This window comes from Bos grunniens, chromosome 11 (genome assembly GCF_055505025.1).
Source record: "Bos grunniens cultivar Pamir isolate PY7600 chromosome 11, Bosgru_T2T1.0, whole genome shotgun sequence".
Lineage (NCBI taxonomy): Eukaryota > Metazoa > Chordata > Mammalia > Artiodactyla > Bovidae > Bos > Bos grunniens.
Genome location: NC_141175.1, coordinates 8,850,611 through 8,865,431, shown reverse-complemented (window position 1 = coordinate 8,865,431; position 14,821 = coordinate 8,850,611). Strand labels below are relative to the sequence as shown.

At 56.4% G+C, this 14,821-nt stretch overlaps 1 protein-coding gene, 1 long non-coding RNA gene and 1 other non-coding gene across 6 annotated transcripts in view; 1 reads left to right on the top strand and 2 right to left on the bottom strand.

Annotated features, from left to right (window-relative positions):
* Positions 1-78: 78 nt before the first annotated feature.
* Positions 79-3,554, bottom strand: LOC147362465 (uncharacterized). The gene is made up of 2 exons (XR_015136270.1): positions 3,300-3,554; positions 79-3,146 (listed from the first exon to the last, which is right to left on the bottom strand). It is a non-coding gene; the product is annotated as an uncharacterized LOC147362465 (long non-coding RNA).
* On the bottom strand, positions 3,179-3,269 carry TRNAR-UCU (transfer RNA arginine (anticodon UCU)). Its single transcript is given in 2 exon segments — positions 3,179-3,214; positions 3,233-3,269. It is a non-coding gene; the product is annotated as a tRNA-Arg (tRNA).
* SLC27A4 (solute carrier family 27 member 4) overlaps positions 3,334-14,821 on the top strand; it is a 14,328-nt gene continuing 2,840 nt past the window's right edge. Inside the window, exons 1-12 of one of the 4 annotated variants that reach the window (XM_086324828.1) lie at positions 3,334-3,406; positions 5,244-5,410; positions 6,975-7,369; positions 9,113-9,271; positions 10,672-10,741; positions 10,847-10,938; positions 11,997-12,106; positions 12,358-12,567; positions 12,743-12,869; positions 13,390-13,527; positions 13,671-13,835; positions 13,933-14,079. In XM_086324828.1, coding sequence (XP_086180954.1) covers positions 5,250-5,410; positions 6,975-7,369; positions 9,113-9,271; positions 10,672-10,741; positions 10,847-10,938; positions 11,997-12,106; positions 12,358-12,567; positions 12,743-12,869; positions 13,390-13,527; positions 13,671-13,835; positions 13,933-14,079 — 1,774 coding nt within the window. In that variant the 5' untranslated portion in view covers positions 3,334-3,406; positions 5,244-5,249. Of the gene's footprint in view, positions 3,407-3,619; positions 3,943-4,015; positions 4,434-5,243; positions 5,411-6,974; positions 7,370-9,112; positions 9,272-10,671; positions 10,742-10,846; positions 10,939-11,996; positions 12,107-12,357; positions 12,568-12,742; positions 12,870-13,389; positions 13,528-13,670; positions 13,836-13,932; positions 14,080-14,821 lie in introns of those variants that run through there. The other 3 variants (XM_086324826.1, XM_086324829.1, XM_086324827.1) reach the window with 3 other exon arrangements.

Sequence of the window (14,821 nt, the reverse complement as noted above, 5' to 3'; positions counted from 1 at the left end):
AGAAGGCTGTCTTATCTCTCCTTGCTATTCTTTGGAACTCTGCATTCAGATGCTTTTATCTTTCCTTTTCTCCTTTGCTTTTGACTTTTATTTTCACAGCTATTTGTCAGGCCTCCCCAGACAGCCATTTTGTATTTTTGCATTTCTTTTCCATGGGAATGGTCTTGATCCCTCTCCTGTACAATGTCACCAACCTCTGTCCATAGTTCATCAGGCACTCTATCTATCAGATCTAGGCCCTTAAATCTATTTCTCACTTCCACTGTATAATCATAAGGGATTTGATTTAGGTCATTCCTGAATGGTCTAGTGGTTTTCCCTACTTTCTTCAATTTAAGCCTGAATTTGGCAATAAGGAGTTCATGATCTGAGCCACAGTCAGCTCCTGGTCTTATTTTTGCTAACTGTATAAGAGCTTCTCCATCTTTGGCTGCAAAGAATATAATCAATCTGATGTCGGTGTTGACCATCTGGTGATGTCCATGTGTAGAGTCTTCTCTTGGGTTGTTGGAAGAGGGTGTTTGTTATGACCAGTGCATTTTCTTGGCAAAACTCTATTAGTCTTTGCCCTGCTTCATTCCATATTCCAAGGCCAAATTTGCCTGTTACTCCAAGTGTTTCTTGACTTCCTACTTTTGCATTCCAGTCCCCTATAATGAAAAGGACATCTTTTTTGGGTGTTAGTTCTAAAAGGTCTTGTAGGTCTTCATAGAACCGTTCAACTTCAGCTTCTTCAGCTTTACTGATTGGGGCATAGACTTGGATTACTGTGATATTGAATGGTTTGCCTTAGAAACGAACAGAGATCATTCTGTTATTTTTGAGATTGCATCCAAGTACTGCATTTCCAAATTTCATTTCTAGTTTCTATAAACAGGCTCTGAAAATTGTCCCTCCTCACTTTTAAGGACTTGGACTGAATTAAGGGATTAAGGAGGGATCTATCTTTTTTAAGTTAAAAAAAAAAAACTTTAGTTATTTTTAATTGAAGGATAATTGCTTTACAGTATTGTGTTGATTTCTGACAAACATCACCATGAATCAGCCATAGGTATACATGTGTCCCCTTCCTCTGGAACCTCGCTCTGGATTAAGGGATCTATTTAACGACAAGTGGCAATTGTGGATGCCCAACATGTTTCATTATCAAGGAGCCCAGTTTTGAGAGGTCCAGAGTGACACAGGGCAGGGAAGTTGGCAGGGGGCCCAGGGCTGGGCAGGTGCCACGACAAATGTGGTCATACTCTTCAGGGGCCAAAGATTTATAGAGGTCTCCAGGTCCGTGCCCTTTGTACTTACTACCAAGTATGCCAGGTTGCTTTCAAGGTAGTTAGTTCAGTCAGTTCAGTCACTCAGTCGTGTCCAACTCTTTGTGACCCCATGAATCTCAGCACACCAGGCCTCCCTGTCCATCACCAACTCCCGGAGTCCACGCAGACTCACGTCCATCGAGTCAGTGATGGCATCCAGCCATCTCATCCTCTGTCGTCCCCTTCTCCTCCTGCCCACAATCCCTCCCAGCATCAGAGTCTTTTCCAATGAGTCAACTCTTCACATGAGGTGGCCAAAGTACTGGAGTTTCAGCTTTAGCATCATTCCTTCCAAAGAAATCCCAGGGCTGATCTCCTTCAGAATGGACTGGTTGGATCTCCTTGCAGTCCAAGGGACTCTCAAGAGTCTTCTCCAACACCACAGTTCAAAAGAATCAATTCTTTGGCGCTCAGCTTTCTTCACAGTCCAACTCTCACATCCATACGTGACCACTGGAAAAACCATAGCCTTGACTAGGCGGACCTTTGTTGGCAAAGTAATGTCTCTGCTTTTGAATATGCTATCTAGGTTGGTCATAACTTTTCTTCCAAAGAGTAAGCGTCTTTTAATTTCATGGCTGCAGTCACCATCTGCAGTGATTTTGGAACCCAAAAAAGTAAAGTCTGACACTGTTTCCCCATCTATTTCCCATGAAATGATGGGACCAGATGCCATGATCTTAGTTTTCTGAATGTTGAGCTTTAAGCCAACTTTTTCACTTTCCTCTTTCATTTTCATCAAGAGGCTTTTGAGTTCCTCTTCACTTTCTGCCATAAGGGTGGTGTCATCTGCATATCTGAGGTTATTGATATTTCTCCCAGCAATCTTGATTCCAGCTTGTGCTTCTTCCAGCCCAGCATTTCTCATGATATACTCTGCATAGAAGTTAAATAAGCAGGGTGACAATATACAGCCTTGACATACTCCTTTTCCTATTTGGAACCAGTCTGTTGTTCCATATCCAGTTCTAACTGTTGCTTCCTGACCTGCATACAAGTTTCTCAAGAGGCAGGTCAGGTGCTCTTGTATTCCCATCTCTTTCAGAATGTTCCACAGTTTATTGTGATCCACACAGTCAAAGGCTTTGGCATAGTCAATAAAGCAGAAATAGATGTTTTTCTGGAACTCTCTTCCTTTTTCCATGATCTAGCGGATGTTGGCAATTTGATCTCTGGTTCCTCTGCCTTTTCTAAAACCAGCTTGAACATCTGGAAGTTCACGGTACACATTGCTGAAGTCTGGCTTGGAGAATTTTGAGCATTACTTTACTAGCGTGTGAGATGGGTGCAATTGTGCAGTAGTTGAGCATTCTTTGGCATTACCTTTCTTTGGGATTGGAATGAAAACTCCAGTTCTGCGGGCACTGCTGAGTTTTCCAAATTTGCTGGCATATTGAGTGCTTCAGGTAGCAAGGACAGCAAAGGGTTCCTACACAGCACTCCGGGCGCCAAGTTTATTACCGTCCCAGAAGCACTGGCGCTAGCCTGAGGTCTGCAGAAGCGTGGGGGGTTTTCTGAACCTTATGGCACTCAGTTTAGTCCACTTCAATCGCTCAGTCGTGTCCGACTCTTTGCGACCCCATGGACGGCAGCACGCCAGGCCTCCCTGGCCATCACTACCTCTCGGAGTTTACTGAAACTCATGTCCATCGAGTTGGTGATGCCATCCAACAATCTCATCCTCTGTCATCCCCTTCTCCTCCCGCCTTCAATCTTTCCCAGGATCAGGGTCTTTTCAAATGAGTCATTTCTTCGCATCAGATGGCCAAAGTATTGGAGTTTTTCAGCTTCAGCATCAGTCCTTCCTTCTTATGGCACTGGAGGCCACAAAATATCCTAATGGAAGTGAGGAAAGAGCCGTCAAAATTCGACTCTGGTGGGACTCGAACCCACAACCTTTGAATAACCACACCCAGGCCAGCTAGAAGTCCAATGCGCTATCCATTGCGCCACAGAGCCGGTTGCTCGCCCTCCCCCGCGCCGGCATACCTCTGCCTGAAAACCCGCCCTTTTAGCGCCCTGCGAGGTGTGGCGCCGGGCCTTTGCCGAACTCTTTGTCAGTGTCTGGGTGCGGATTCCCGGAATCTCCGCCAGTGGTGCGTTGCGCGGGGGGGGGGGGGTGGGGGGTGTTTCCCCCCGCTCGTCCGGGCGCCCACGAGTTGGGGGGAGTTGGGGTCCAGAAGAGCCCTTCTGTCTCCTCCCGGCCTGGCGGGGGCGCGCGGCGCGCGAACTACAATCCCCAGCGTGCGGCGCGGCACCCTGCCCGAGGCCGTCGCGCGCGTAGGGGGCGGGCTGAATCCGGCGGAGCCGGGCTCTCAGAGGCTGCGCGGCACCGGCCGGTTCTGCGGCTCGCTCGCTCGTGGGCAAGGCGCCGGAGGAGGTGTTGCCGGCCGGCACAGCCGGTTTGGATGGCGGGAGGCGGGCGGGGGAGGAGCGCCGCGGGCGGGCGGGGCCGGGCGGCGGGCGGAGCCGGCCGAATGGCCCGGGCCAGCCGAGGCGCAAAGCCGGCAAAGCGCTGCTGAGAACCTGCTCCGCGCACCCAGGGGCGGCTGATGCGCGCCGCGTTCCCTACTCTGCTACAGCCGGCGGGCCGCATCTGGACAGGGTGCCCCGCGGCGGGGGCTGACGCCAGGTAAGCACGGGCCAGAACAATGGGTCTCCGGGCGAGAGAATGCGCCCGGTCGAGTCCGGGGGAGGGGGGTGGCAGTACCGGCTTGGGCTGGGGACGGGGGGGAAGGGGAAACGGGGCGCGCCCTACTGCTCTGTCTCCTTGCCGGGCGCTCTGTTACCCCGGCTTTTTAGGGGCCGGTGCGATCCGTAGTGACCCGGGATCGCGGCCCCGGGCGATCTGGGCATCCCATTCCTTCCTCGTCCACAACCCTCAGCCTTTCGGGACGGGTTCTTGCCTTCTGCCCTGACGGACTCTGGGAGACCACAGTTCTGGGGACCTTGGAAACCTTTGGCATTGGAGTTGGAGGCGCAGGTGCAGTCCTCCTCCTGGTTTTTGCTTTTCGTGTGGAGGAGAGGGGAGATGGTCTAAGGGTCCAGACCATGTCTTCATCCTGGCTTGGAGAATCTCAGGCTACCTCATTGCCGTGACCTTCAGCCCCTCACCAGGATTAGGTGAGCTTGTAGGCAAACAGCCCAGTCTGCTGTCCCTTGAGCAGGTCTGAAAAGTGCTAGGAATAGAGTCCGAGAGCCCTAATCTCAGCCCTGCCAGCTGTTCCTCTTCCCTTAAGCCCCAGGTCCCGAAGAGTCATCAGAGTGGCTTGCTGAGTATGTTTGTGGGGGTGCCTTCAAGGCCTCCTTTCTCTCAATACCTTTCTCCTCTGGGCGATCCCCTCTCTGGCACCTCCAGGCTCTTACCTGTTTTCTCCATCGCCCCCTGTGGGCCAGCAGAGGCATAGTGCTCCCAGGCCTAAGGGCAGGGACTGAGGAAGGCCCCTTCCCAAGAAGCTGCCTCTCTGGGTGTTGTGGCTTGGCCTTATCATCCACAGAAACTCTCTAGGTCTTCGAGTGGGAAGTCAAGCCAGAGGTACTTAAGTCAATACCAAGCCATTTTGGTTGGGATCCTAGATGTCAGGCTAGTAGACTGTCCTCTGAGACCAATGGTCATTACACCCATTGCACAGAGGGGAAGACTAAGGACTAAAGTGGGAAAGGGACTTGTCCAAGATCATTCAGAGAGTCCTAGGCAGAGGTGGGACTGGGAGGCTAGAACCAGCCTCTGACCCGCAACCCAGCTCCTCACCTCAAGTCCAGGCCTCTAGCCTGACCCTTCCAGACTGTCCTGGGATGGGACCCAGTCCTCAGCTACCCTACTCCATCTGACCTCACTACACGTGACCATCTGAGACAACAGTGGCCTGGCTGCCCGGGCCAGGAGGTAGGGGACCCAGCCACTTGGGTCCACTGACCGCCTTGTGCCCACAGGCCACGATGCTGCTTGGGGCGTCTCTGTTGGGGGTGCTGCTGTTCTCCTGGCTGGTGCTGAAACTGCCCTGGACCCAAGTGGGGCTCTCCCTGTTCTTCCTCTACCTGGGGTCTGGCGGCTGGCGCTTCATCCGAATCTTTATCAAGACTGTCAGGCGTGATATCTTGTGAGTACTTGGAACAGCCCTTCCTGGGTCTCCTACACTCTTCTGGGTTTAATTTCCCCAAACCAGACCACATGGCCTTTACCAGCACAGAGCACCTGGGCCCCAAAGGAGCAGTCTTCGCTCCGCATCCTTCCCCTCGCAATAGTACGTGGTATCTCCATTGCTACGGTCAAAGTCTCTTCCCAGGGAATATCCCTAACCTGGTGCCCCTTGGCCTGGAGCAGACTTGAGGTCCTGGTCCATACACTGAACACCAGGCATGTTGAGGAGACCTTGGTAAGGGGTCCCGAGAAGATGCTGTAGCTTGTGAGAGGGTGAAGAGGAATCCTATGGGGAAGTCCCTGTCCTCCAGCTGGCACGGGTTCTGGAGCAGACCCTGAATCATGCCCACAAAGAACCTGCTCCACAAAGAAGGGCAGGTGTGGTCCACAAGGAGGATATTCTGTACCAGAAACCCTGCCTGCCACCTGCTCTGCGCCAGACCTTGGGCTGACTCTGGGTGTGGGGTTGAGTGGACAGGGCAGTCCTGGACCTGGGACAGGCTCAGACTGGTCAGGAAGACTGGCAGGGAACACAGAAAACCCGAAGGCTAGCAGGACCCTGTGAGCAGAGCCCCTGGCAGTCTTGTCTTGCTCATGGTAGTGTCCCAGCAGTGTGACCCGCACCCAGAACAGGCAGCTCGGTGTTTGTCAATCTGAGCTGATTGCAAAAGGACGTGTTGAGTGGCCACCGCAGGAAGGATGGTAGCAGCCCAGAGGTGTGGGGGCGTGAAGCAGAGAGACGGCTTCAGGCCTGGGCCCTGGGAAATCAGAGGAGGCCTCCGAGAGGAGAAGCAGGTATGCTTGAGAGTCACATCCAGGAGGTGGAAGCAGGGGATGCCAGTCGGAGGGCATGGCAGCAGCAAAGGCGGAGAGGCTGGGGAGCCAGGAGAGTTCAGGGGTCCGAGGTGGCAGGGCAAGGTAGGGGGATGTTGCCAAAAGCTTGTTGCACAAACATTTGTTGAACATCAATGCCCTGCCTGGCACCGACCGGGGCCCAGGAGCAAGATGGTGAGGCAGGACAGAGCCCCACCCTTGCCGGGCCCACAGGGAGGGAGACCGGACAAATTGCAAGCTTGTCCTTTTTTACCAGAGTGGTGAGGGGAGAGGGATGATCCGGGGGTGTGCCAGGTCCAAGACGAGGAGTTTGGACTTTGGCTTGGTCCCTGGAGTCGTGGAAGGCCATGACAGAGCCGCAGACTCCGAGCAGAGCTTAGAGGGCAATAGGGGTTGAACTCTGGAGTCAGAGGGGACTAAAGTTCAAATGTCAGCACTGCCACGTCATCCCACCTTGAAGCCCAGGGCAGGTGCTGGGCACTGGTGTCTTCCTCTGTACCGGGTGGGGAGGAAATCATCACCTGGGTGCCCGGTGTTATCATGCATCATCAGTGAGCCACTTCAGGTAACGCTGCCCCGCACACGGGTGCTGGGAAAGGGGTGTCGCAAGCGATCAAACCAGGGTCTTGGGACCCCCTACTCCTAAGTCCGGCAGTCACGGCTCCCTTGCTCCTCCTCCCCTCCCCCAGCGGCGGCACCGTGCTCCTGAGGGTGAAGGCCAAGGTCCGACGGTACCTACGGGAGCGACGCACAGTGCCCATCCTGTTCGCCGCCACAGTCCAGCGCCACCCGGACAAGACAGCCCTGATCTTCGAGGGCACAGACACGCACTGGACCTTCCGGCAGCTGGACAACTACTCAAACAGCATGGCCAACTTCCTGCAGGCGCAGGGCCTGGCCTCGGGCGATGTGGTCGCCCTCTTCATGGAGAACCGCAATGAGTTTGTGGGTCTGTGGCTGGGCATGGCCAAGCTGGGCGTGGAGGCAGCGCTCATCAACACCAACCTCCGGCGGGACGCATTGCTCCACTGCCTGACCTCCTCCCAGGCCCGGGCCCTCGTCTTCGGCAGCGAGATGGCCCCAGGTGAGCCCTAAAGTGGCAAGGGACAGGCAGGGAGTCCCACGGGACTGTCACAACCCACCTCCAGCCCCTGGGGGAGGCTGTGTGGCTCAGAGGTTAAGGGCATGAGCCCTAGAGTCAGACGGTGTGGGCTTTTCCCCCACAACACCCGGGAGCCGGGAAACCCAGGGAGATGGCAGTCCTCTGCCGCAGTCTCCTCACCACAGCACCGTTTTCAGGGAGGTGCTTAATAGAGTGAAGCATTAACAAAGCAGCTGATGCTAGGTGAGCCCTCAGACACGATGGTAACCATTCTTGTGACTCACTTGGCTTCATCTCAATCAGTTCAGTCACTCAGTCAGTCTTGTCTGACTCTTTGTGACCCCATGGACTGCAGCATGCCAGGCCTCCCTGTCCATCACCAAGTCCCAGAGCTTACTCAAACTCATGTCCATCGAGTCAGTGATGCCATCCAACCATCTCATCCTCTGTCATCCCCTTCTCCTCCCGCCTTCCATCTTTCTCAGCATCAGGGTCTTTTCCAGTGAGTCAGTTCTTCGCATCAGGTAGCCAAAGTATTGGAGCTTCAGCTTCAGCTTCAGTCCTTCCAATGACTATTCAGTATTGATTTCCTTTAGGATGGACTGGTTGGATCTCCTTGCAGTCCAAGGGACTCTCAAGAATCTTCTCTAACACCACAGTTCAAAAACATCAGTTCTTTGGTGCTCAGCTTTCTTTATAGTCCAGCTCTCACACCCATACATGGCCTCATCTACCTGCCCTGTAAAATGGGAGCAAGAAGCCTCTCCTTGCTGTGCCTCAGAGCTTATGTTTATTGGCCTCCGCACTGGCACTGACCATGTGCTGAGCTCGGTGCTTCACAGAAGCAGCTCTAATCTTCACAAAGCCTGGTGAAAGCAGAGAGTGTCATCTTGGCTTTACAGAGAACGAGACCGAGGTTCAGAGTGGCGCGAAGCACTCACCCAGAGCCACACAGCTGTTAAGTGGGTGACAGAACCGAGATTTGACCTTGGGCTTGACCCCAGTGTGCCTATTCTCTCTCCCCACGCTGTTGTAACTAATGGGCTAATGTTGTGGGCTGATGGGCAGAAGAGGTTACGGAGATGCTGAAACGAGGAGAGGAAGGAGGCAGCAGAGAGAGAGTGAGAGGGTTGGAAGAAGTTAAGAGAAAGTATGGCTGAGTGGGCCAGGATCGGCCTGTGCTCCGGTCGCTGAGTGTCTGGACATCTGTAGTGCACAGGGGAGCCTGAGAGAAGGCCACCACCCTCTGAAGAGGCTGGAGGGCTGCCAGCCTCTGATCGCCCCCCGACTCCTCCCTCCTAACCAGTCCCCCATAGACTAGCATCATTCAGTGGATAGAAGTGTAAACCTTGAGGTGAGGTAGAGCTGGCTTTGAGCCCCAGATCTGGCACATTCTAGCTGTGACTCCCTGCTGTGCTTGGGGCCTCAGTGTTCCCATCTGTAAGATGGGCTGTTACTGGTACCTGTTTCCTGAGTTGTGTGAGCAGGAGCCTACATGTAAAGAGCCTGCCACATGATCAGCCAGCAGCTCGCGGGAGCCCTTGCTTCTCTCAGCATCCTCCTTATAACAAGTCCCAAGCGCTTCACCCACCTCTCTGCCACACCCAGCCAGCATCCCCTGACACCATGCTCAGCCCCGACACGAGTAGAGGTCCCCGGAATACAGGGCCGGGGGAGGAAGGAGTGCCCTGGCCTGCCTGTAGATCTGTCTTGTTTCCCCTGCAGCTGTCCTTGAGATCCATGCCAACCTGAACCCCTCGCTCAACTTCTTCTGCTCCGGTCCCTGGGAGCCCAGCACGGTGCCCGCCGGCACGAAGCACCTGGACCCGCTCCTGGAAGATGCCCCCAAGCACCAGCCCAGCCGTCCCAACAAGGGCTTTGTAGGTGAGCCCCTCACCCCCACACAAGGGTTCAAAGATGGCCAAGAGACAGAGCGGGGGCCTCGGGGCCTGGATTCTTCTGTAAACTTGCCACGTGACCTGGAATGAGTCATGTCACATCCCTTTTCCATTCGGGGAAAATGAGCCACAGTCCCCAGCTTTTATTGCGAAGACTGGGTGAGCTGGCGTGTGTGAAAGTGGCAGGCACTTCTTGAACATGCAGTTCTTGAACAGCCTTCACTGATGGCCGATGCATGCAGGAGCACATGAAGCCCAGGAGCCTGCCTTGTCCGAGTGTGGGCTGGGCTCAGGCCCTAGGCGAGCCCCTTTCATAGTCACCCAGCGCCCGTCCAGGGCAGGCCCCTGTTGTGATCCTCCCCCTGCTCTGGGCTACTTGCCCCCTGCCCCCTCCTCCAGGCAGCCTTCTGGACCCTCTTGCCTCTCTTCTTCTCCGCTCCACAAGCCTGCCTTGTGGACCTCACTGCTTGGCGCATGGCCTGGGGCCAGGAGGTTCAGAGCCTGGGCCAAGTTCATGTCCCAGCTCTACTGCTTCCCTTGTGTGACCCTGAACACCTGAGCTGCTCTCTGAGCCTTGGTTCCCAGAGCCGTGAAATTGGGGATGGCAACTGAACCTACGCTTGAAGGCTGGAAAAGGTCCCATGGAGAGCTGGGGTCATTACCATTTGACCTCTGCCATCTGTGGCTCTTGTGTGCTGGGTGCTTTTGTAAGCTCCTTGAGGTCAGGGCCTCTGGCTGGTTGAGTCTAGTGCCCAGCCTTGGGCTGACATGCCGTGGTCACCCTGTAACACGAGTTATTGCATAACACGTGGCGTCACCCTGTGGCATGCCTGACCTCCTGGAACCTCCAGCCTGGTGGGACTGAGCCTCACACAGAGACCATGACGTGACTGTCCCTGGTCCTCAGATCTCGGGGGATAAAGACAGGGTTGCTGGTGCAGAAGCTGCCTCTGAGCCCCGCTGTCTGCAGCTGATACCTCCCACATAGCAGGCATCAGCTCCTCTGAGAAAGCCCTCCCTGGAACTACCTCCCCTTCCTGGAGCCTGGGTCCAGTGCCGCCGTCAGGCTTTGGCAGGCCCTGTGCTTGCAACACGCAGTGCTCGCATTTCCAATAGCCTCATCTTCCTGTCCCACTGGGTGGGCCCCTCCCTTCTAGGCAAGGCCTGTGCTCATATTAGTCACTGATGTCACCCTGGCCCTGGCACAGAATGAGGGCTCAGAAGAGTGTGTTGAAGGAGCCAGCGCAGGTATTAGAGCAGGTAGTGATGTCTGGGGAGTAGGTGTGCCGGGAGTGGGTGTTAAGTGATACACACCTACCAATGTCTGACTCTGTGCCCAGCCTTGCACTGGCCCCTCTCACACCCGCTCCTACCTGTTTTCCTCAGATAAGCTCTTCTACATCTACACGTCAGGCACCACCGGGCTGCCCAAAGCTGCCATTGTGGTGCACAGCAGGTAAGGGGACGGTGCCCTGGTGGGGAGACCTGGGGAGGTGGGGCCTGGGGCTCCTCTCCTGCCTTTCCAAGGGCCCACGGAGCCCTCAGCCCTCTGCCTTCCCAGGTATTACCGGATGGCTGCCCTGGTGTACTACGGCTTCCGCATGCGGCCCGACGACATCGTCTATGACTGCCTCCCCCTCTACCACTCTGCAGGTAGCCTGGGCCCGCCCCCTTGGTACCCAGCCACCCCTGAGCCTTCAGAGCCCTACCCTTCCTGGCAGGCTATATGTTGCAGTAGAAACAGAACAAGCTTTGGAGTCAAATCTGGGTTCAAATCCAGATGTGGGCATTGACCTTGATGAGAGTGGGCACACCAGCATAATTGGTGGGTGTGGTGGTGCCCCACAGGGCACCTGGGCTGGTCTGACCATTCAGTCCATTTCCATGGGTGTGGACAGCCTGGCTGCTTGGTCTGGGGGCTTTCTAGAAAGACAGATGGACTAAATATAGTTCCTGCCCTTAAAGGTGCTTAGAGTTTAAGTGTGTGTTGGGGGCAGGCTGAATGATGAGAACCCTACCCTGAACTCTCAGGCAAGAAAGGGCATTGAGTGTGGAGAGGGGCAGGGAGCAAGGAGTTCAACTCAAGGAAGAGCCCAACTCCAGGAAGGCTTCCTGGAGGAAGCACCCCCCAATACAGGCAGATGTGAAGCCAGGCAGGCTAGCTCAGTTCCAGCTGGCTGAATGGCAGTGTTACAGCTTTGGGAAAAGGAGCTTGGGGCCAGCTCCAGAGGCTTCAGGGGACTGTCTGAATAATGTGCACTTGAACCCATAGGCACTGGGGAGCCATGGAAGGTGTCTGACTGGGGAGAGATGTGACCAGTTAGAGTTGGAGGGCAGGACAGGGGAAAGGGAGAGTCTTTGAGGGGATTGGACTATATAAGAGGAGGCTCTGGAGTATACGATATCTCTCCTTTGTCTGACGTACTTCACTCAGTACTGTATAGCCCCAGGGAACTCTGCTCAGTGTTACGTGGCAGCCTGGATGGGAGGGGAGTCTGGGGGAGAATGGTTACATATATATGTATGGCTGAGTCCCTTCACTCTTCACCTGAAACCATAACATTGTTGGTTAATCAGCTATACCCCAGTGCAAAATAAATAGTTAAAAAAATAAAATGACATCTTTGGTGGCCAAAATAAACAAAAAGACGAAACTCTAGAAAGAAAGGGCTTCTGTCCCCCTGACCCCCGGGTCCCCCCTCTGCCTTCAGGAAACATCGTGGGGATAGGGCAGTGCCTGATCCACGGCATGACTGTGGTGATCCGGAAGAAGTTCTCGGCTTCCCGCTTCTGGGACGACTGTATCAAGTACAATTGCACGGTGAGTGAAAAGGGAAATAGTGGAGCATCCCGTGCCCCCCACCAGCTCTATTCAGGGATGCCCGTCTTTGAGCTGAAGGCAGCCAGCCGTTTACTTGGGGCAGCACTCCCATTGCTCAGATGGGGAGACTGAGGCCCAGAGAGGGAAGGGATCGCGCAGCTGGCCCCAGGGATAGGAGGGGTGGGGGCTTGGGAGGGCATCGAAGGCAGGGCAGCCTCCAGGGCCCAGACTCATGCCAGGCCCACCCCCAGATCGTGCAGTACATCGGCGAACTGTGCCGCTACCTCCTGAACCAGCCACCCCGGGAGGCGGAGGGCCAGCACCGGGTGCGCATGGCACTCGGCAATGGCCTCCGGCAGTGCATCTGGACCGACTTCTGTAGCCGCTTCCACATCCCCCAGGTGGCCGAGTTCTACGGGGCCACGGAGTGCAACTGCAGCCTGGGCAACTTCGACGGCCAGGTGCGGCCCAGAGTGCGGACCCAGCGGGCCCACGGGAGACACGGAGGTGGAGGGGAGGGCGGGCTTCCGGCATGGAGTGCGGTTGCAGGAGCCAGAGCCCCGCTCGCAGCCCCCCAGGCTGTCCAGTTTGAGGCCCGTAGTGGGAGAGCCCGGGCCCAAGGCTTGGCCTTCGCAGGTGGGGGCCTGTGGCTTCAACAGCCGCATCCTGTCCTTCGTGTACCCCATCCGGCTGGTTCGCGTCAACGAGGACACCATGGAGCTGATCCGGGGCCCTGACGGCCTTTGCATTCCCTGCAAGCCAGGTCTGCCCGAGGGTTGCAACTCGGGGTCAGAGTGGGAGGGGCTGGCTTAGGAAGGTGACAGGGCGGGGATGGCTGGGTGAGTGAGGAGCCCCGTCCTGATCAGCGGCCAGATGTCAGCTCTTCTCTTAGGGCTGCATGGCATTTATTTCTTGATCCATCCATCCACTCAGTCACCATCCCATCCACCCATCAGCCCATTCGTGCATATTGGTGCTGTGGACCCTGGGCCCCGCCCGCCACAGCTCCCCAGCTCTGCCTGAGTCCCCTCCTGCAGGTTGTCCTGAGGAGGTGGTGTGGTACAGGATGCAGACCTCTGAACAGAGCGGGACCTGGGGAGTGCTGGCTTTAGTTAGGCCGTCCACGTTGAGCTTGACCACCTTTTCATTTGTTCAGTGACCAAGTGTTACTGAGAAGCTCCCAGCCCTCGGGGCTCCTGGGCTGGGGGAGAAAGGGGGCATTGCTGGGGGTATTTTAGTATGGAGACCCCAGGAGGACCTGACCACGCCTCCCCTGGCCGCAGGTGAGCCGGGCCAGCTGGTGGGCGTCATCATCCAGGAAGACCCCCTGCGGCGCTTCGATGGCTACCTGAACCAGGGCACCAACGACAAGAAGATTGCCGGGGATGTCTTCAAGAAGGGGGACCAGGCCTACCTCAGCGGTGGGTGGGCACCCCTCCGGAGGCCTTTGCGGCCCCTTGGGGAGGGGGGAAGGGATTGCAGGGCCCCACACTCAGACAACACCTCCCCCCAACCAAGCCCCTGGGCCCCCCCACCCCCCGCCTCACACAACTCCTTTCTCTAGGTGATGTGCTAGTGATGGACGAGCTGGGCTACGTGTATTTCCGCGACCGCACGGGGGACACGTTCCGCTGGAAAGGCGAGAACGTGTCCACCACCGAGGTGGAGGGCACGCTCAGCCGCCTGCTGGACATGGCCGACGTGGCCGTGTACGGCGTCGAGGTGCCAGGTATCCCGAGAGGTGGGAGGGGCCGGGCGTGTGTGCGGAGCAGCCAGCAGGGCCGTGGCCAGCCAGCCACTCACTGTCCACTCTGCCGCCTCCCCAGGGACCGAGGGCCGGGCCGGCATGGCCGCTGTGGCCAGCTCCTCCGGCAGCTGTGACCTGGAGCACTTAGCCCAGCTCCTGCAGAAGGAGCTGCCGCTGTACGCCCGCCCCATCTTCCTGCGCTTCCTGCCTGAGCTGCACAAGACAGGTCTGTCCCCCGACCCCCAGCTCCAAATCATGGGTGGGTGCCGGCCGAGGCCCCTTCCCGGGTCCTTCTAGGGAGATCAGCTGGCTGTTGTTCGCCCTTCCCCGTAGCCTCTCTGGGTGGTCGGCAACATGACCTAGCTGTGAGCTGACACTGCCTCCAGAGATGGTGTGTCCATTGCTAGTGGAACCAATACTGACTGAGTGTGGTAGTCTGCTCCAGGCACTGTGCTTGGGCCCTGGGGATAGAGGCGACAAATTCCAGCAGGACCTGTGTGCTTCCTGGGAGTTTCCAGAGCAGGAGGCAGCCACAGGATAAGCAATTGCTAAGATAAAAGAGTGGAATGCAGGTCAAACTGATAGGAAAGGGAACGTGACTTGGGGATGACTGGAAGGCTCCCTTGAGGATGCTCCAGTTCAGCGGGAGACCTAGTGAGAGAGAGAACTCTGTGGGGACGGGAGGCCCCCTGGGCTGTGGGAACAGCCCGTGCTGAGTCCCTGAGGCAGGGAGGTGCTTGAGTGCTAGGGGACTGAAAGGAGGCCCCCGAAGCTGGGGCCAGTGAGGGGTGGGCAGCAACGTGTGGTGGGATGGGAGGGCACGAGGGAGCCACAGGAGGGTTGGAGCAGGGTAGTGACCCAGTCAGACTCATGTCCTGCAAAGCCCGCCAATGTCCGAGGGGCTGCAGATGGCCCCGGGGGACGGGGAGATGAGAGAAGAGCAGCGTAAGCGGTGGGTCCAGACAGAC